Genomic DNA, 21,651 nt, shown 5'->3' with positions numbered 1-21,651 from the left:
ACTTTGGCTTAAACAAATTTTCAGTGAAATATACCATTCCTGTATATGTATGTATGTATGTTAATGTATACGAAAATGCAGACCTACTCCGGGTTATAAAAGTTCGGTTTCGCATGAGTTTAGCCTTTCTTATTGGTCATTCCCTGCAAAAAATGGGACTAATCCGGGATGACTCCGGGAGCAATCGTAAAGGAGCATGCGACTAATACCACTTTTGATCTCTTTATATGGAATGAACTGATCGCTTTTGTTCGAGCATGTCCTTTGAAGAGACTAATTGTTCACCTTTATACTCAAAGGGATATAAAAAGGGACTAGTCACTTTTAAAAGATAATAAAATTATAGTTTAAAAAACTAAAACCTCCCTATTATAATTGCCATTCGTACTGTCATCAGGTATATAACTTGAGAATAGAAATCGCTGCATCTTTTAGGCGCATCAATATTACATAGTTACATCCCGAGCTAATAAGAGGAAGGTAAAAATAAAAATATGAGCCAGCTGGGATTCGAACCGGGGTGCTCAGTTTTGTTAGGCGAATACTCTCTCTGTGTGCCAACGCCACACATGAAATTTCATTGACTTAGGGCCGTTTTCTCATCTAAGCTTTAGATTACCGGTCACTTTATCGTCTCGATATACGAGTTTTCGTTTTCTCATCAGCGCATTAATTTCTCGAATCGCATAATTACATGGTAGATAGGTACGGTCGGAAGTACATCCTTACGGGTCGACTGAATCAAGATTGCTTGGAACATTTTTTTAGCGCAATACGTTCTAAAGGTGGGCTTCATGACCACCCATCTCCTTTGGAATTAAAGTATCGGCTCCGTTCGTATCTCTTAGGTAAAGTTAAAAGCCAATAATTTTTAACCAAAAAAAACCGATTTCATTGTTCATAACAAAATTTAAAAATTGTTACTACTGTTAAGTGGTTCTTGTCTATAATCCTTGTCTAATCCATTTCCATCCCTTACTTAAGTAAGCAGTAAGGATTGCTAAAGTAAGTACAAAAACTTAGACATGGATTCGACAAAGATCTTGTTACAATAATTAATTTATGTGATTTTATTCAATACTGTAGAACAGTTATTTAATAATTTCAGACGGACGTGTGCCATTTATAGTTTTTAACCAAAAAAGACTCAATGCAAACTCGTAATCTGTTCAGTACAAAAAAATACCCAATTGATTAGACAAATTTACTGCATATTTAAATAAACTTCAATTTATTCGCAAATTATTTTTTATAAAATTCGTACAATAGCGTTTCTCTTTTCATTTCCGCTTGTGTCTGTATTATTTGATGTTTGAACAATAGGATACATTTCCGATAAAGGTAATTCCTCATTCAGGAAATCATTTTCTTTTAAACAAAAGTTGTGTAAAATACAGCAGGAAATTATTAATAATGGGATTACATCGGGGCGTCTGGTATTAAGCTTTTGCAATCGGCGAAATCGTACTTTCAGCAAACCAAACGCCCTCTCAATCACCACCCTTATCGAAGAATGAACGTTGTTATATTTTTTTTGGCTGGAACTTAAGTTTCCGCAATCCTTAAATGGTATTAAGAGGTAGGACTTCAGTGCATACCCTTGGTCACCAAGTAAGTGCTTGTCTTGTTGTATGGAAATAGTACCTTGAAATATATACCGTAATTATAACTATAAATCTCTTTAAATATGTCGGTGATTGCGCTTACCATCGGAAATTTTCCTAAACACTTTAGATCTACGAAAGAGGCATGCATCGTGAATTGATCCAGCTTCGCCAGCGTAGCAATCAATAAACTCCATTCGTTCATTACATATTGCTTGTAGCAATATTGAATGGTACTTCTTCCGATTGATATATGAATTAGGGTAGAGCTTAGGCTTAACTATGGGAATGTGACTGCCGTCAATACACCCAATAACACCTACAAGTAAAAAGTGCATTATTATTATGGTTTCGCACTGATATTGCTTTCAAAACCAAGGACCGTAACGATTATAACTTTTATTTAAAACAAATGTATTTTTGTAGTTATTTTTGTGTTTTGACTTTTACTTATTGCTAAAGGTAGTCCTTGTGACAAGGATTATGATGATGTACCTCGTATGTACGCAGCATTTCAGTAAGAGCAATAATAATCCGGTGCATATGGTCTTGCATTTTCAAATATTATACTTGCTACCATGGCAACACTTTGCATTTTATTGTTGTGAATTTCCAAATGCACCAAAATTCAAAAGGCAGGACCATATGCAACGGATTGTGATTACCCTTAGTATGATGTTTTTGAGTAAAAATTTAAAAAAATAATCATTATTTACGGTCCCTGATAAAAATTGTATTTTGCAATATATGTTTATACATATGTATGTATACCTGGAAATCTGGTTTTTTCCTCAAAATACGATGCAGTATTTTGTGCTTCTTCAGATGTCGGCCAGGAAATTATGCCAAGAACGCGGTTAATTTTGAGCAAATACTTGCATACAAATGTAACTGCTGACCAACTTGCTTTTGGGGATACACCAAATCTATCAGCGATTGACCTGGAAAGAACGTTTTACAAAACAGTTTATTTTTTTAACTTTTGTATCAACCTAAAGCATTCCATATTAGCCAGATACCACAAGGTTATCAGGATTTGTATTTCTATGAAAATCATTGGCTGCCCGGAATGATGATTTGCGTAAACGCCGTGTTCATCTTGTATTAAGAGACATAGACGTTCATACGTTTCTCTACGTACTCGAAAATGTCTTAGAAATTGTAGCTCATCAAAATTGGGGATAACTTTTTCGTAATATCACATATTTTTTTCCACTTTTCTTCGTGTACCGCCTTCGTAATCACTGTCCTCACTTTCGCTACTTTCGAAAAGTAAATGAAATGCGATTTTTTTAGCAAAAATCAACGAAATATTAAGGTTTTCTGGCATTTTGTATGTACATATGTATGTTTTTGATTTTCTTTTAATTTTTTACAGACATAAAAAGCTGACAAGCGTGAGTATCATTCTTTTTTGTTTCTTTATTCATTCCATCATGGATAAACTACAATCTATTCCATTCATTCTATTTGTTATCTGGGCTGAAGAAATTCAGCCATAATAATTTAAAATGAATAAAATAAATGCGATTGCTTTTCTGGAAGTATACACCCATGTAGGATCCGCGAAATAAATTATATAATAAAAATAATACATTTCGGACAGCAGCTCTGAATGCTCTGAAGCAGGAGTTGGCGCTAACCCTGTCCACGGAGGAGCTAAAGGGGAAAATTAAAAGCTTGCGTACGATGTACACAAGGAAAGCAGCCGAAGTGGCATCGTCTAAAACGAGTGGGGCTGACACAGACCAAGAACGATAGAATACAAGATTGCGCATTCCCGCAGAATGACATTTGTGGCAACGGGTAAACAAAGAGTATGGCGAAGAACAATGAGTTGACAGTTGTGAATTTGCAGTGAGAAAACGTGTTTTCTTCTCGATTCACCAACTTCTCAAGTCTTCTTTGAATATAGCAAATTAAGCACTTAACAAAAAATATACAACCACTCTTGAAATGTGTTCAAAAGAATAGGTCTTATTAATTAACTATTTAGAATTTTTGTGTTTGTATTGCAGGTGCCGAAAAAGTGATAATATCTTGTCGCAGCGCATGTTTTCCTGCAGAAAGTGGTCGATGCTTGCTTACCTCCGATTTTAATTTGTAATTTGTGGTATTTCAACGTTTTCAACTTAACATGTCGTGTTTAAAAGTGGTTCGTAAAGTGCTTCATGCATATTACGCTGGTGTCTAAATTTTATGGCTTCTCCTGCCGGCAGAACTCTACCCACTTTCTGGCCAAGGCGTCGTCGCGGGGAAACAAAAAAAAACTGCATTTGGGGGCTTTACCCCTACGGCTGCTGCAATTCAACACACGACACGACATTTTTATAAAGTTTTTATTACAAATAAAACGTTTTTTACTTCAGAACGCACGAATTACTTCGATTTTTCACTTGAAAGTACACAATACGTTTGCACTTGTTTCTAAACAAAAAGTTTGTTTACGTATTGCCATAAATGTCAAAGCCGGCAAAACCAAAGTAGCGGTTTCGGGAATGCGCCACCTTCAGTTCATTTCACCATGGACACAGACGATATATATCGTCGTTTAAAGTGCAAAACCGGGTATCAACAAAATGCAAAAACGCGTATCAGCAAAATGCAAAACCGCGTATGTGAAGTTGTTGAAATTGTTTTCTAGAGCGTAAAAACACTCATATTTCAAAATGGTTCTCTTTTTTATAAAGCAATCGCATTTCTGGATAGTATATTTCAGGACGAATGGATAAGGATTGAGCCAAGAGCTTGAGTGAGCAAATCCAATTTTTGGCAGCCAATGTCAGTTACGCGGTTTTGCAGAATGACGATACGCGGTTTTGTACTTTAAACGACGATATGTCCCAAGGCTGTCATGGCTCGAGGTGGCGGACCGATTTTTGAAGCCAGTTGCCGAAGGAAGGCCATCAAAAACTAATATGGAAAGTATTTTTAAATATATTTCAATCTATGGGCATTTCCTGCGGTACGGGTGTTGCATGTCATAAATAGCCATTAATATCAATAATAATAATAATATGCAATACAAATAACGGATACTGCTTAGCTATTTGCCCAATGATTTCGGACTATTGTTTCCGAATGGCTGATCCGATGCAAAAAATTGTACATGCTCTTGTAGTCAAAGGTCCAAACTTTATTTTAAAACTTGATTTTATATTTTTCAGTCACTAATTAATTAATAAATTCAACGAGTTCTACGCAAATACACTGTGGACGGCATAGTCGGAGTTATATGCGCAAGAAATTTTGAATACCTTTGACAATGGAAGAGGTCCAGTGGATAAAAGACACTTTTACTTAATTAATTCAACACACTGCTGGTATTTTTTATTTTCGTTTCGAAAATTATAAAGGTACTTGTTTTATTTTTTCCTCTTCATAAGCAATAGAAGGAAAATTTGCTAAGTCCAAAAGAAGCAGCACAAATCCAATAAGGCCAAAATAATACGACATCTTTTAATAAATATCGAATCCTTCTGATTCTTATGGAGTTTTGCTTTGCTTTAAACGCGCAAAATGTTTGATTCAAAGTCTTGCGAAATAGTTAAAGAAAATGACTATAGGAAGATTTTTTCCTCTCCTGTAAAATTTTTAAAATGGGACTTAGCAACTTTTCTTTCTAAGCTAGCGATATAAGTTTAAATATACAACTTATATATATGTATAGCCCATTAAATTGTAGCTTCAAAAATCAACGCGAATTTTTAGCCACTTGAAACCTACACGTTTTGAAGCCAGAATTTAATGGGCTATAAAGCTGCATATCAAGAATTTGTCTAGCAATTCTTAATAAACAGTTTTTTTGTTTGTTAGTTTTCTACAAACGTGTAAATTTAAACTTATATGGTTTATACTAGTAAATGAGCTATATTAAAAAAAATATCAACATTAAAAAAACAAAAGAAAAAGTTAAAAGCTTGATGGCTTAAGGAACCATTTCGTCTTGCCAAGGAACAGCTCCTGAGCCGACAAAATAGTTTGCGAATTTGTCACGTAGTTCCTTTGCACTTCTAGAGTAGTTGCTTTAAGACAATTGCGTGGTTAGTTCTTCTAAGGCACCTGAAGGAATGCTTCTCCAACTTCCTTGGTAAACTGCTCCTGTGTTTGTGTCTTCCTGATCGACTAAACCAGTTTACTTAAATTGCTTGTTCGGAGCCAATTATGGAGAGCGCATGCCGTAATAATTATTGAGTCGGTTTTGTCTAGGGACACAGATATCGGATTTCGAAAAACTCTAAATCTAGAAGCCATTATTCCAAAGGCATTTTCAACGATTCGTCTAGCTCTCGACAGCCGGTAATTGAAAATCTTTTCCTTGCGAGGCAATGCATAATGCCTGGAATACGGCTTCATGATCCTTGTTGTTAAGGGGAACGCGTCATCGCCAACGAAGACACCCTTAGTTGGTAATCCCAACTCATCCTCAACTCCTGTAGTGCTTTATAAAAATGCGACTTTTTGAAAATGCTGGCGTCATTCATGCGCCCATTCGTACCGACATCAATATACAAGAAATGGTAGTGTGCATCGACTATGGCGAATAGCACTACGACGAAAGTACCCTTGTAATTATAATAATCCGATGCTCCATGCGGTGGGTTGTCTATTACAACGTGCTTCCCGTCAATAGCGCTACAACAGAAAGGGAACTGCCACTTATCATTGAAATCCTTTTGCACCTGTAACCATTGCTCTGTTGTATTAGGAACCTGAAATAAAAATATAAAAATATGAGTATATATAAGTATCTTTTAATTTTTCTTTTTTATTTCAGACGGACGCCAGGGAAAGTGATGCGTCATTTCACAGACTTTCTTCCAGGTTAAAAGAGCGAAAAGTACCACACAGGCAAAACACCGGTCGCAGGATGTTGAACCAATTTTGGAGGCGGTGACAAAATTGGAAAACATATCGAATACGAAAGAGCCGGACGAGTTTGAGGTACTCGGGAGTCACGTAGCAAACCAGTTACGAAATATGCCTCTGGAAGAAGCGATTTCTTCGCAGGCTTTTATAAGCAACTATTTGGCTCAACGTCGCCTAAAAATATTGAGAGCTGCAGCAGTGGATAATTTTCGACCAGAGAGCTCTGAATCGGGAAAATATTTCACATATACGTACGGTGACCATAAATATATTTTGAAAATGCAGGACAATTTTTCAAAAAATTTACCTACATATAATTGCGTAGTATAAAAATAACAAAAATATACTACATATATACATTCCTCGTTATTTGAATAGCGCACCCTTTTTTTGATTTTCTACCATACAAAGTATGCTTGACAAAATTTTTATATGGAAGAAAATGCGCAACACCGTCAACCAAAAAAATTGTCGCCCCTATCTTTATTTTTTTTTTAATTTTCAAAAATTTTTTAAATGGAATGTAGACGTAGAATATGCTATATTTTTATAAAAAGTTAATGAATATTAAACAAACAAAAGGAAAACTGTACCTACTAAGTATTAAAAGGATGCGCTATTCAAATAACGAAGAGTGTATATTTCTTAATTATTAATCCAATTTTAAACTTTAAACATAAATCACATTTGCTTCATTGGTATTAATCTTTTAGTAATGAATATTTACAAAATTATAATAAGGCATATTACATATTACTTTACACGAAATATGAACCTCTGTAAAGCAAATTTTTTAGGCAAACTTTGGGTCGTTGAACACGAAAAAAATACCCATGGTTTCAAAGAAGTGTTTTCGAGATTTGTTCGAAAAACGTATTTTTAGTACTTTTTCAGTTATTCCTCAATATCTCATGAAACGACCAACAGTTCGAAAGGTATTGATGGGCTCTTTGCAAAAATATATATTTTTTGTGCAGATTGTGTTCCGTAACATCTACATTTCTCATCAGATTTTCATTTACTGTAAAAAGAAAATGATTGAAATTTCAATTTTTCGATTTTGGTCGCTTGTAACACTAATAATTTTCATCGAAATCGGCAAAGGAATATATTTTTGTAAGAGGACTGTAGGTCGCTTATGTTGATTGGATAATTTTTTCATGAGATATTGACGAATAGGTTCGAAATGTACCAATAACACGTTTTTCGAAAAAATTACGAAAACGCTTGGTTGAAAGGAAAATTGGCTTGGAAAATATTTTTTTTCTTAAGCGATTACCACAAAATTTGTAGAACAGTGTTATCGATATATTTGATGCTGGTCTTGAATTGATTGTCCATAACCGTACAATATTTAGAACGCATTGACTAGTTTAACCTTCAAAACCAGCTTACCCTTATGTAGTTATCAATTAGTTATCGACACTGCTTTGATTTCGATTAGGAAAAGTTAATTTTAAAATATCGAAGAAAATGCGGGACAAAGGCAGGACACTTGGAAAAAATCAGTACATTTTGGGGGTTTTCTGTTTTGAAAAACTACGCAGGACAGACCTTTAAATAACAATACGGTCCTGCAAAAAACAGAACGGATGGTCACCGTACATATACGCCACAAAGCTCTAGCGTAACACAGGACGTATATGAAGACGATGCGTTTCTTGACGACAGTTTCTTCATACAGGATACAATAGAAGTGGAAACGCTTGACCAACAAGAAGCCGAATACTTCTGAAACTTTTTTTTTAATATTCATGTATACAGTCAGCGTGAAAAATATGAATACCCTGACGTTTTGACGATTTTCTTTATATATATATTCCATACCAGTTTTGTTTAGTTTTTTTTTATAAAATATAGTTCAGTCAACAGCAAAAACCATTAGAATCAATTTTCAAATATCATATACAACTTGGAGAAAATTAAAGAAATACCAAAAAATTTACGTACAAATTTTCAATTCGATTTCTTAGAAAAATTTTGGGTACGCAGTTTTTATGCATTAAATTTTAGCATTATAAGTGCAATTTCGAAGTCTCCATATAATAAATAAAATAATAGTTTAAAAAACTAAAACCTCCCTATTATAATTGCCATTCGTACTGTCATCAGGTATGTAACTTGAGAATAGAAATCGTTGGATCTTTTAGGCGCATCAATATTACATAGTTACATCCCGAGCTAATAAAAGGAAGGTAAAAAAATAGATTTTTTTTTCATGCGTAATATCGAAGAAAATGCGCAACAACCTCGACAAAAAAAATTCTCAAAAATCAACGGTAGTTTTTAGAGACTTCGAAACTGCACTTATAATGCTAAAATTTAATGCATAAAAACTGCGTACCCAAAATTTTTCTAAGAAATCGAATTAAAAAATTGAAAATTAGTAGGTATGCAATTTTTTGGTATTTCTTTAATTTTCTCCGAGTTTTATATGAAATTTAAAAAGTTATTCCAATGGTTTTTGTTGTTGACTGAACTTGATTTTTATAAAAAAAAAGAAACCAAACAAAACTGGTATGGAACATATATATAAAGAAAATCGTCAAAACGTCAGGGCATACATATTTTTCACGCTGACTGTATATATTTCATAAAAATATATATTTCTTATATAAATGAATAAATAAAAAATATTTTTAGTATAAAAAATTAAATAAAGGGTGTAATTATTTTATTTGGAAGTTTTATGAGAATTCAGTGAAACGGAAACCAAATTATACTGGCCCTCAAGGTTAATTGAATGGAGTTGGTAACGTCGATAACGATGTTTAACTGGGGATTAGGGTTAACCAGAGTGGTGAAAACGGGCCTAAGGGCCATTTGATCAAACCCTGGTTGACACTTATCTCGAATTAAACATCATTATCGACGTTACCGACACCGTGTTATATGCATGGAGTCGATGTTTACACAGGGCACTGGGTCGTGAGAATCCATGCTGCAAGACTAGGACTGCAACACAACACTTCTTGCCGTAGCTGTAATACACCAGATGCAGAATAAACAGTGGATAATTTTCTCTGTGATATCCCAACCCCATGTAGGACTACAACTACGAGGCTTCTAGGAAAACCCTGCTACTGCGATGTAACAGACGTAAGTGACACTAACCCAGTTCTCCAATTATTTCAGTTTAAATGAGGAGTAGTTGTTAAACTCGCCACTTCAATGAACCACCAACCAACCATGCCTCAAACTTTATACAAAAAAATTTCAATAGTCCATCATACCATGGATATATTTACTACCGACCCCAGATTTTATACAGCCCGTTCTGGTCGCACTGCTTCACTTTCACCGATTACCGTAAAACTAAACCTGCTTATATTTACCTGAATATGCTCTTGCAGAACAGCATATATGCTATCAAGCACTTCCTCTAGGAGCTCAGATATAGTCGACCTTGGTACTCGAAAGGTCGCTGGCTGACAGGCTTAAATAGTTGTCGCCTGTGGCCAAAAACTTGAGAGCTATTTGAATCTTTATTCGAGGCGTAAGTACCTCACGCATTATTGTGTCCTGTTTTTCAATTAGCGGCGCCACTTTTGCAAGCAAATCCTCGAACTGTGCAGGGGTCATCGGATGCTAACTCCCGGTATAAGTTATTAGATGCACGCAATTCTGCACGCCTTCGGATCCACTTGCGCACCCAGAATTTCCGCTTTTTTACATCACTTTTATCAGCTTGGGGTGTAACTATGTAATATTGATGCGCCTAAAAGACGCAGGGGTTTCCCTTCTCAAGTTACACACTTGATAACAGTGCGAATTGGAATTATGGAAAGCGAGTTCTTAGTTTTTCAAACTATGTATTTTTTTTTTAATTTTATTTTATCTTTCAGCTTCGCTAAAAGCACTTCTACCAGCGCTTGGCTTACCAAATTTACGCCAATTGATAAAATTTTCCGATTTAAACTCATTTTAAATAATGTAAACAACAATTGTGCTGAATAGGGGTGGCAACTTTTTCACATTCAACTTCTTATTCAACTTCTCATTCAACTTTTGTTGCCTGTAAAATCGCCTCGTGCGAACAGCCTTTAAGACAAACATTCTGAGCATAAAGCTGATGCCAGAAAAAACTTTGTGGCTTTGCGTGACATTTATAACTTCGCCAGCAAAGCGCCAGATGGCCAAAAGATATGCCACAATGAACGCCAAGAAAACAATTTTGTACTGCTTTTTTACTAGTCAAAATTGCTGTGGATTTTACATATTTAGCTTTAAAAATATCAGCTATGTAATTAAATTGTATGTTTCTGCATGAAAAATTGAATTTGGAACAAAATAACTATTAAAATTTTAACATCAGATAAATGGTAACAAAATATTTTATACTTCAATAAAACTAATTTGCGATATTTTTGCAATTCGAAGTGATCTTAAAAATATTTGTAATGAATATGTACTTTATGAGATAAATGGAAACTATGTTATATGTAAAAATATATTCCGATTTACTTCAATTAAATGGTGTAAAATGTTTTATATATGGATCTAATTTTAATAATAATATTTACTACTTTCATCTATATTACTTTTATTGTATGTTTTCACGAGTAGTTGCAGTTTTCTGCAATTGTCTCTAGCCAACTATACACGTTAAAGCTAAATAATTTCACAATTTCTACCCTATTATAGGCTTATATTAAAAAAAAATGTGATCAATTACTTAAGACTATATAAACTCCGATCAAACTGTAGTACTGAATGCTTGAAAACCAATTATTTAAATCAAATGATCAATCGTGAACGCACTCGATGCGAATTTCGGAACACGGAGCGAATTATGCATATTAAGACTAAATAATTTCTAACTTTCTACCATATTATACGTTTATATTGTATAATGTAATATGCTTAAATACTGAAGAATATATAAACTCCGATCAAACTTCACTAGTGAATGAATGACAAACGATTGGAGCGAATTTTGGAACACTTCATAAAATATTTACAGAAGAAGTATATTATTTGGTAGAGATCAAAATGTATTTAACAAGGTGTGATTGAATTTGACATTGCTCTCAGAAGAACCATCCTATAAAGTTAAATTTGAAAAAAAATTTATGAATTTTTAACCGTTTATTCATATTTTTTGACATAATAGTGCCTTAAAAGAGAGCCGCACTGAGTTGTCAATAACGCGTTGTTTAATACACCCATGATACAAATATTTAAAGGTAAAACCGCTCGCTATATTCGTCGGCCAGGTTTAGGTTTCTCTACTTTATAAAATTGAAACTCTGACAGCCACAAATGCCAAACAAAAGTAAATCAAAAAGCAAATAGATGAAAGTATTCAAGATTTCTTTTATTTGAGACTGAAAATGAGTATTTATGTGTGTTAGCAAACTTCAAAAATTTTCAGGCTGCCTCTTAGCGGTTTTACCATCAAATTTTTGTATCATGAATACACCTTGGTCGAGATATCACGAACAAGTTTCCCTTTATTTATTTTTACTTAAAATCTTTAAATATGCATTTGGTTCTTTTTAACCGATTTTAAAAAAGGGAGGGCAGTCGGGTCTTCGTAACCAGAACGATCGGAGTACGCATTGAAGTCGGTTGTATTTTTTGCTTAAAATTACTTGTTATTATTGAGATACAGCATCCCTACTATTTATTTAGAGATTTCTCGACATACTTGTACACATTTAGGTAATTTATTATTTTTAACCGACTTCCAAAAAAGGAGGAGGCTATCAGTTCGTCGGAATATTTTTTTTTTTATTTTTATTTTATTTTTTATGTATGTTACCGCATAACTTTGTGTATGTGTGTGCTGTATAACGGTGTTTTTTATTTTACAAAAACTAAGTGAAATTTCTGTTATTTTGGAGTATTCCCTACAGAATGGCAACAAAAAATAATGTAAAACTGCCTTTACGAAATTGGACTTTCGCACAGCCAAATGTATCATTTGACCTAATGTGCATTGGTGGATTTCCTTAAGTCGCAGGGTGCATTGATGGAACTATGATAAATATAGAGACGCCCCTAAGGCTACTGAGTACCAATTTGTTAACCGGTACGGAAATCATTCAATTAATGCAATGTGGTTTTTGTGTTTTTGTTACTGAATTATTTTGGAAAGATCCAAATAAATAATCCTTAAATGTAGAAAAATATAGTTATTTGTATAAACAAACATATGATTGTCAAGGGGGACTAACTTTTTGCCTTAATAATTTTTAAGGCAGCCAATTTATAGGCTTGGCTTTGTGTTTGCGACATAGTAAGAAAAAAAGATAAATTAAAAATGTTTATCAAATCGCACATGGGTTTGCTAAGTACATTATTGGAAAAGCTGTTCATTTGAAAAGCAAAAGAAATTGGCTGTGCAATGGTTATCAAATCGACTTATCCAAAAAACTTGTCAGTTATTCATCTTTTGATAAGCTTTTTATAATAAGTAAAAAGTGCAACACTTATCAACTTTACTTTTCAATAAAAAGGCTTATCCAAAAGTTCCAATTGGGCCATGGTTTTTACTCCTGTAGTTCTCTACTATTGGCCTTATTCATAAAAAATAAAGTAGCTTTATAAAAGGTTTATAAATTGAAAAATGTATGAAATCGTCAATTTATAAAGCTCTTTAAACCTATTTTATTTTTTATGAATAAGGCCATATATCTGTATGAAAATAACAACGTCAAACCAATATTTTATTTCAAACAAGGCATATTAAACAAGGTAGAAGTGATTTTGACATTTTCTAATTTTCAATTGCATGCTTTGATATAGTTTTGAATTGTGAGAATTTTTCTGTTTTCGACCACATGCATTTATAGATATGTATGTAAATATGTATGTACATATACAAAAATGAAAAGGAGAAGGAACTACGAGCGTTGCATTGTGTGTGGCAATAGCCAATATGTACGTTAAAGTGGTGCTATACTTTAAGGCGCTTAGTTACGAAGTTGCGGTTCTGTGGAAATCATTTCAACGCGAGTGATTTTATTACTTGCCCATATTTTTAAGCGCATGCTAAACTTAAACGTAGAATACGTGATATCATTAAGATCATATTCAAGTTAAAACGGTACGGTAAACGTATAGCAATAATGCGGCTGAAAAACAACAAAGCCGCTGGAGCTGACAGCCTGCCAGCTGAGCTATTCAAGTACGGCGGCGAGGAGTTGATAAGGTGCATGCATCAACTCTTGTGCGGCATATGGTCAGATGAACGCATGCCCGACAACTGGAATTTAAGTGTGCTCTGCCCAATCCACAAGAAAGGTGACCCCGCCATTCGCGCCAACTACCACGGGATCAGCCTTCTAAGCATAGGTTACAAGGTCTTATCGAGCGTATTGTGTGAAAGACTGAAGCCCACCGTCAATGAACTGATTGGGCCTTATCAGTGTGGCTTTAGACCTGGCAAATCCACCATAGACCAGGTATTCACAATACGCCAAATCTTGGAAAAGACCCGCGAGAAAAGGATCGACACTCACCACCTATTTGTCGACTTTAAAGCCGCTTTTGACAGCACTAAAAGGAGTTGCCTATACGCCGCTATGTCTGAATTTGGCATCCCCTCAAAACTCATACGGCTGTGTAAAATGACGNTGAAAGTATTCAACTCGGAACCCGCTGGTGGTAGCAGAGAACGAGGGAGGCCCCCAATGCGATGGAAAGATCAGGTGGAGAAGGACTTGGCTTCACTTGGCGTTTCCAATTGGCGTCAGTTGGCACAGAGGAGAAACGACTGGCGTGCTTTGCTAAACTCGGCCAAAATCGCTTAGGCGGTTACAGCGCCAAAAAAGAAGAAGAAGAAGGTACATGAAATATGCGTTTTGATTGTATTGCCTTAAATTTAGTAAATCAATATGAATTGCAAAATATTAATAATTAACTAGCGATAGAGAAGCAGGTCCACATTAACTTCAATCATATGTATGATGAGCTTATAAATAGACATATGTACATACATACATATGACATGACATGTATCATTACTTCGATTAATTTGTATTTCCTTATATGCTGCTGAAATTTGTATCGCATTTTATATTAGCCTAGGCCGTATTAGTATTCTCCATCGTATTCGTGCTCGTCCTCGCATTGTCTTCTTCTTCGGAGGTGTGCATAAGTTAGCTAAGACATCTGAAACAGCTGGCAACCCTCCTAAATATAGTTAAGAAATAAACAAATCTCTTGCGTAGAGACACGAATTTCGATATGATATGATACCAAATCGATGTTTTTGCCATTCGATACCGATACTTTTTACTCGATAGTTTTCAAACGATAGTTTTTGGAATCGAGTACCAGAACCCTTGTATCGTATCGAATCGTAAATGTACATTACATTAATGTTACTACGTTTATGCGACAGAATTCAAAAAATTCTTCATTTCATGAATTCAAAAATGATCCCGTTTATGCATAGTTCGCCAATTCATGAAATAGAGTGCCTTGAAAAAGTGGCAGTGCACTGGCGAGAAACTACACAGTACGGATGTGACTTTTTTGGCCTCCGGTTGAATTGCAAAAGTCGTTGGTACCAGGCAATGAACCATATTATATTTAAATTGGTTATAATATATTTTCAGTTTATTTGAATTTATTTTATATTTCAACGGTTCCACATAACTTTGTCAGTGTTTTAAATCCTGGTTATGCCACTCAAGCTTTTTAATCTAAAAACATCACAACCCTAGTAGACAGCTGTTTGAGAAACGTGGCGTTGCCGGACTTGCACTTCACGATTTCATGAAATGATGCCGAATTCATGGTTAACTTTCGTGTATAACTGAATTCCTGAAATGGTTTTATGCAGCCATTTTTAACCCAAATTCATGAAATGAATTCGTGAATTAGCCTACGCATAAACGTAGTATATAAATAATGATACATTTGTATGACAAAATGTTAAAAAATAAAATGAAAACGTAAAAATTTAAAACTCTGGGAATTGGGCAAAACTATTTGTATAAAACTTTTTGTAGTAATATTTGAAATATTTAGGGCCAAATTCACAGTGCGTAGTTAACTCAAAATCGGCAGTTAAGTACCGATTTTTGTGCTGAAAATCTGTAGTTAACTGCCGATTCTGAGTTAGCTACGATCGCTACTCATAGTAATAATTGATTAAACTTAAAAATAATTTGAATTACATTTTTTATCAGGTAGCAACCCTTTTTGAAGAATAAGAAGTTATCACACATCACAAACGCGAAAATGAAGCGAGGAAATTTGTTCAACAAGAATTTCATAAGGAAATAAACCAATATGCTTTAATATCATACAAATGTATTGAAAAAAATTTAAGTTTTTTGTTTTTAAAACATTAAAATCTAAAGATTGTTAAAAAAAAAATAAAACTAATAAAAAATACTAAATAAAAAATTCCCTACGCCCGAAGAGTACTCGAACCCGGACCCTCTCGACCGGCATCCTAATGCTTTGACCACTCGGCCATTGCGACTCTTTGGGCGGTGCCGCAAAAGGCATACATAAACGCTATCAGTTGACGGTCTGTGTTTGTTTTCACCACACATTTTTGGTGAACTTTTTGTGACTCTCTCCTACTGAATAGCCAAATCATCTCAAGACACAAAAATAGTCACTAATTGCTAATCTCAAATTTAGTGACTTGAGATGAGACTGAATTACTGAATCCCAGGCATAGTTGCCACCTTAGTGCTTTAAGCACTAGATTTAGTGCTTTTTGAAAATTAAAACGTCAAAAAAAATGATTTAGTGCTTAGTGCCTTTTTTAGTGCTTTTTTTCTGAACTAAAATTACTCCGAGATAGTAAAAACCTGAAATATTTAAAGCTGTGGCAGCACTGAATTTATCAGAATCTACACATTTAAATGCACTAAAATACAACCATGATTGATAAAAAGCTGAAGTTGCGAATCCACCTTGATGAATTCCATTCGCGTTGAAAATGCTGGTACGCAGGTAAGTTAAGTATTTCTTTTCTAATTATTTGTACAAATTTTGTTGCTGAATCCAAATGTGGCCGCACTATTGCTCTAGCACTACAATTTTGAGATATCCTAACCTCAAAGTGCCAAAAACACGGTTTTTGGCGATATTTGAGGTTATAAATTGAAAACATCAAATATTTTGCTCATTTCTACTTACTTTTTCTCGAGATATACCAGTTTTAATGTGCAGTACTTCGGTACAACGTCATAAGCATGAGTCATCATAGCATGTGTAGAGGCTATTCAATAGTTATGAGCGAAAAAGTTTTGCTTTTGTTAAATACAAACTGTTATGAAAAAAGGATCCTTTGCTTCAAAACAATTTGGTGCTTTTAGTGTGGTAAAACGCTTTTTTCACAAGTTTTTGGTGCTTTTTGAAAATCAAAAGTTGGCAACACTGATCCCAGGGTCAGTCTCATCTCAAGTCAATAAATTTGAGATTAGCAATAAGTGACTATTTTGGTGACTTGAGAAGATTTTGCTACTCAGTAGGAGAGAGTCACCAAAAGTTCATCAAAAATGTGTGGTGAAAACAAACACAGACAGTCAGCGGATAGCGTTTATGTATGCCTTTTGCCGCACCGCCCAAAAAATTCGCAATGGCCGAGTAGTCAAAGCATTTGGCTGCCGGTCGAGATGGTCCCGGTTCGAGTACTCCTCGGGGGTAGGGGACTTTTTATTTACTTTTTATTTAGTACTTAGTATTTTTTTAATTTTTTTTAGTATTTTTTCCTTTTTTTATTAGTTTTACTTTTTTAATAATNACGGATAGCGTTTACGCTGCCGGTCGAGAGGGTCCGGGTTCGAGTACTCCTCGGGGGTAGGGGACTTTTTATTTATTTTTTATATTTAGTACTTAGTATTTTTTATTTTTTTTTAGTATTTTTTCCTTTTTTTATTAGTTTTACTTTTTTAATAATCTTTAGATTTTAATGTTATAAAAACAAAATTTCTTTTTCAATGGATTTGTATGATATTAAAGCATTTTGGTTTATTTCCTAACGAAATTCTTATTGAACAAATTTCGTCGCATCATATGCGCGTTTTTTTTAATAAAATGGAAAGCAATTAACTTTTTCTCCATATTTGTATTTTTGAGACCTGCGCTTAGCCAGCTGACAAATTAGTGACTTTTTATTGAGACTAGAGGCGTGAGACAGCGTACTGAATATCAAATAGTCTCAAAATTCAAGTCCACCACCAAAAGTCACTATTTGTGACTAGAGACCGATTACTGAATGTCAGGGTAAATGACAATGAACTTTCCGGAATTCGTGAACGAATATCGCTACATCTGTCTGCACTTTGAGTTACCTCGGTATCATCGCTTCCTTCTTCGCCATCAGTCGGCTGATATTCTTAATCACTTCCACTAAATGCTTCTCCATCTGAATCTTCTAAATAACTTAATATTTCCTTAGTGGTTTATCTTTTATTAGCTATTTTCCAAATTCTCATTTATGATTATTCGTTTTCATTCATTTATGAGATTTATCGCGATCGATAATATTCCAAATCAATTTTTGCATTCTTTTTTCGCGAGTGAAAAATGCAAACAAATTTATCCGCTGCTTTTCCTTCGCGATCGAAAAAAGCAAAGAAATTTCCTCCCACTCGAATATGAGAAGTCCGAGCATTGCCGATGTCGGCCTCTCATAAATGAGAAAAACGATGCAAATAATCCATTCGCGATCACTCACAACAGTTTATCACGATAAATTTATCGCGAAAATTTTTCAACGACGTTGCATGGGAGATATTTTTCGCGTTTGTTTTGGGTATGCATTTTGTTATTCATACAGCGTACATACATACATATGTACACATGTATATTGAAGTAATGCAAGCAAATGCTTTTCGGTTGGAAGGAATGTAGGAATATGCACAAATACATATATGAATTATGGTGGAAACATATATGTATGTATGTACATATAAATTACGTACATGCATACGTGTAGTTAAAGTATATTCCCATGATTCAATAATAAATGTATTGAATCATGGGATATACTGAGTTACAGCAAAAAACCTATGAACGTGGGGCATTAACAAAATGCATTGTATGAGGACAGGGAAATTGTTAAAAAACTATTTTAATTCATTTTTTTCATTAGAAATCTATATCTAAGGTGACGAATTTAGAACTGGTTCGGAACTATAGAAAAAAGGACGCAGCGGTTCGCTTGATTACTTTACCATATATGGAGAAATATTTTGAGACGGGACATTTTGCGTACTGGTATATTGTTGCCGCCACAAAGCAGCTGCACTGCCAAGTTCGGTTTCTATACCTACGTTAATAATACTTATATGTGTAAATATCAATAAATAGTTAAGCTGACGCCACAAAAACGTTTGCTTCGCTTTACGTGACAGATTCGCTTTGACAGCTAAGATGAATTGTATGAAAATGCACAAAGCATGCCACATAGATCATTAAAGCTGCAGCGCGAAGCGAAAAGATGGCCAACTCCCATCTTTTTGCGCGCTTTGACAATCAGCTGGTTTAATATTTATTTTGTTTCGTCCAAATTCGAGTAATCATGCTGAAACATAAAACTCAATTACATTGCTGATAATTTTAAAGCAAAATATCTAAAATCCACAGCAATTTTGACGAGTAAAAAAGCAGTGCAAAATTGATTTTTTGGCGTTCATTGTGGCATACCTTTTGCGTCTGGCGCTTTGCTGGCAAAGTTATAAATGTCACGCAAAGCTACAAAGTTTTATCTGGCATCAGCTTTATTCAAAACAAAACTAACTGTTTAAATGACCAGTTTACTTTCTAAAATCGAGAAAATCAGGAAATTTCTAGTACACTTTCGCTCAAAATCTTCTTCTTATTACTTCTTGAGCGGCCAGACCTAAAGCTTGGGGTTTTCAGACGTTTATTTGTAGGCTCTGAGGAATAATATGACAGGTATTAAACAAATGTGTCAGTTACCGAATGCGAGAAAAAAGGCTGCTCACAACTGTATAACTGGATTCGCGTATTTTATAAAAAGGGTGAATTTTCTTGTGGCAGTGGCACAGTGAGGTAATCGACCCTGAAAGTGCAGATCAATTCATACGTACATACATTTAGTTTAAAATATTTTGATGTTTTTGTATAACTAGCACCAAATTAAGTAAAGAAAGACAAAACCGAAAATAATTTAGTGGAATTTTTTTTTATGTAGGTTATTATGGCGTTATCAAAGAGCGAGAAAAGTTAAAATTTAGTTGTTACTCCCATAAATAATTTTAAATATTCATGATAATTTGTTAAGATCCTAATCATCATTAATTACATGTTAAACACCACTTCTGTTATTATAGTAATTATCCTCATCATTATCTTCATTACTATTTTCATCATCAACATGACCCACATCATCACTTGTTTAGGAAATTTTTTATATGGTAATGAATACGAATTGTACAAATTTTCTCTTCAACAATTATCTACATGTTTTTGTTAAGCCTGGAAAATAATTTAGAATATATAACCTTTAATAAAAATAATCTTCATCTTCGCTTGCGTCATTGTCATCACTATCAACATCTTCATCATCGCTATAATAATAAAATTATAGTTTAAAAAACTAAAACCTCCCTATTATAATAGCTATTCGTAATGTCATCAGGTATGTAACTTGAGAATAGAAATCGCTGCATCTTTTAGGCGCATCAATATTACATAGTTACAGCCCGAGTTAATAAAGGGAAGGTAAAAAGATGTTCGCACGAGGCGATTTCGCGTTCAACTTTTGCGTTCAACTCACGCAGGGTTGCACGGAAAAAAAGTTGAATGGCTAAATGTTGGCTAGTGACCAACTTTGTTGAAAGCGACATTTGTTGAAAGGCCGTTCAACCAAAAGTAGAATGCAAAGTTGAACAATTCAATGGCGAATATTTTGATATTTTTTTATATTTTGATATTTTTAGCCATTCAATTTTTTTTTCGTGCAACCCTGCGTGAGTTGAACGCAAAAGTTGCCTGAAAAATCGCCTCGTGCGAAAGCCCTATACGGCTGCATAATTAGCAACTGTTGTGCTCAGTTTGCCACTGCCTTAGCCTTTATAGTATCCATAAAAAATTTAAAATTGTATCCAAATGTATCCACCGAAAAAATCGGACATTTTTACACAGTACTTCTATGGAAGAGAAACTCGGTCCCTTAACAAACTTATTAACATGTAGTCAGTATTTTCCCATACTTAGACACGGATTTGGGAAACAAAGGCCCGTAGTTATAGTTAAAATTAAGTCGACTCTAAAGTTAATTTCAGCTTTTTGACATAATTTTCAATGGGATACCTGTCAAAAAAGCTGCAACTAACTTTAGTGTCGACTTAATTTTGACTATAACTACGGGCTTCTGTGTTATCCAGATCTGTTTCTTAGAATGGAAAAATACTGACTAAAACTACGCGCCAAACTTTCCCCATGTTCAATGTTTATTACTGCGATTAGATTCCCACAAATAATACATGCAAAAAATGTTGCCCAGTCTATCAAAATAATACTAATTTAAACTAATTAGATTTAGTTCAGTAAATTGTTATTTCTTGCTTTAAATTGAAATTAAAAAATTTATTTTTCCGGCTTTTTCGAATTCTCGCTTAACGACATATAACTTGAAATTTAAAAGTAATAAGTTATTTTTACAGTCAAGTTATTGTTGAAAATTATTCATCAGCATGGTTGTCAATTTCCTTTGAATACTAAGAGAAGGGTTGCTCAGGATGTAAATGTTGATTTTTTCGCATTACAGTTAACTACTACAGGTCGGAAAACTTTTTAAAATATGCAAACGACTTGGTGTAAATAAATGCACGTTTATGTAGCTAAAAAATTAATTTTTCAAAGTGACAAGAATAATGAAAAATTTCTTGCTTGGAGGATGAGCAGCCAACTGTTAAAAACGTTATTTATAATAGCTCGTACATAAATAAAAAAAAATTTCCTTCAACTTACGAATACTTATGGGAAAAGGTATCCAAATGTACACTGAGGAAAAAAACGAAGTATCCCTCAAAATTTAAGGCGAAAATTTATCCAATTGGATACATATGTATCAAAACGGCAACACTGGTTGTGCAAATCCTGCAAATTATTTTGGAGTAATTTTCTCATACTTTATACAAGAAGGTCGGAATTAATCTAAAGCCTATTGAATATATCTTGATTCTCTTTTTTTGCTGTTGCACTTGCGCGAAAAATGTTCTCTGTTGCTCTT

General features: G+C 34.2%; 2 protein-coding genes across 2 annotated transcripts; both read right to left on the bottom strand.

The window, feature by feature from the left end:
• Nucleotides 1-1,075: 1,075 nt before the first annotated feature.
• On the bottom strand, nucleotides 1,076-2,633 carry LOC108359557 (putative nuclease HARBI1). The gene is made up of 4 exons (XM_017611471.1): nucleotides 2,597-2,633; nucleotides 2,376-2,545; nucleotides 1,708-1,923; nucleotides 1,076-1,644 (listed from the first exon to the last, which is right to left on the bottom strand). The coding sequence occupies exons 1-4, from the start codon at nucleotides 2,608-2,610 to the stop codon at nucleotides 1,250-1,252; spliced, it is 795 nt and encodes a 264-aa protein (XP_017466960.1). The 5' UTR covers nucleotides 2,611-2,633; the 3' UTR covers nucleotides 1,076-1,249.
• Nucleotides 2,634-5,627: 2,994 nt separating this feature from the next.
• Nucleotides 5,628-10,055, bottom strand: LOC108359550 (uncharacterized). The gene is made up of 3 exons (XM_017611463.1): nucleotides 9,983-10,055; nucleotides 9,809-9,909; nucleotides 5,628-6,316 (listed from the first exon to the last, which is right to left on the bottom strand). The coding sequence occupies exons 1-3, from the start codon at nucleotides 10,053-10,055 to the stop codon at nucleotides 5,972-5,974; spliced, it is 519 nt and encodes a 172-aa protein (XP_017466952.1). The 3' UTR covers nucleotides 5,628-5,971.
• Between the last annotated feature and the right edge of the window lie 11,596 nt (nucleotides 10,056-21,651).

Source organism: Rhagoletis zephyria, unplaced genomic scaffold (genome assembly GCF_001687245.7).
Source record: "Rhagoletis zephyria isolate East Lansing unplaced genomic scaffold, Rhagoletis_zephyria_1.1 Rzeph_scaffold_00409, whole genome shotgun sequence".
Taxonomy (NCBI): domain Eukaryota; kingdom Metazoa; phylum Arthropoda; class Insecta; order Diptera; family Tephritidae; genus Rhagoletis; species Rhagoletis zephyria.
Note: the sequence above shows the minus strand (reverse complement) of the source record. Positions and strands in the feature narration are given on the sequence as shown.

Bases quoted from the DNA above. Each gene is read 5' to 3' on its own strand.
- LOC108359557 (XM_017611471.1), bottom strand. The intron at 1,924-2,375 runs GTATACATACAT...TTTTACTTGTAG, and splicing joins GGAAAAAACCAGATTTCCAG to GTGTTATTGGGTGTATTGAC. The intron at 1,645-1,707 runs GTAAGCGCAATC...ATATATTTCAAG, and splicing joins GTTTAGGAAAATTTCCGATG to GTACTATTTCCATACAACAA.
- LOC108359550 (XM_017611463.1), bottom strand. From the start codon at position 10,055: ATGACCCCTGCACAGTTCGAGGATTTGCTTGCAAAAGTGGCGCCGCTA. The intron at 9,910-9,982 runs GTGAGGTACTTA...CAACTATTTAAG, and splicing joins AAAACAGGACACAATAATGC to CCTGTCAGCCAGCGACCTTT. The intron at 6,317-9,808 runs GTAAATATAAGC...TTTTTATTTCAG, and splicing joins TTCTGCAAGAGCATATTCAG to GTTCCTAATACAACAGAGCA.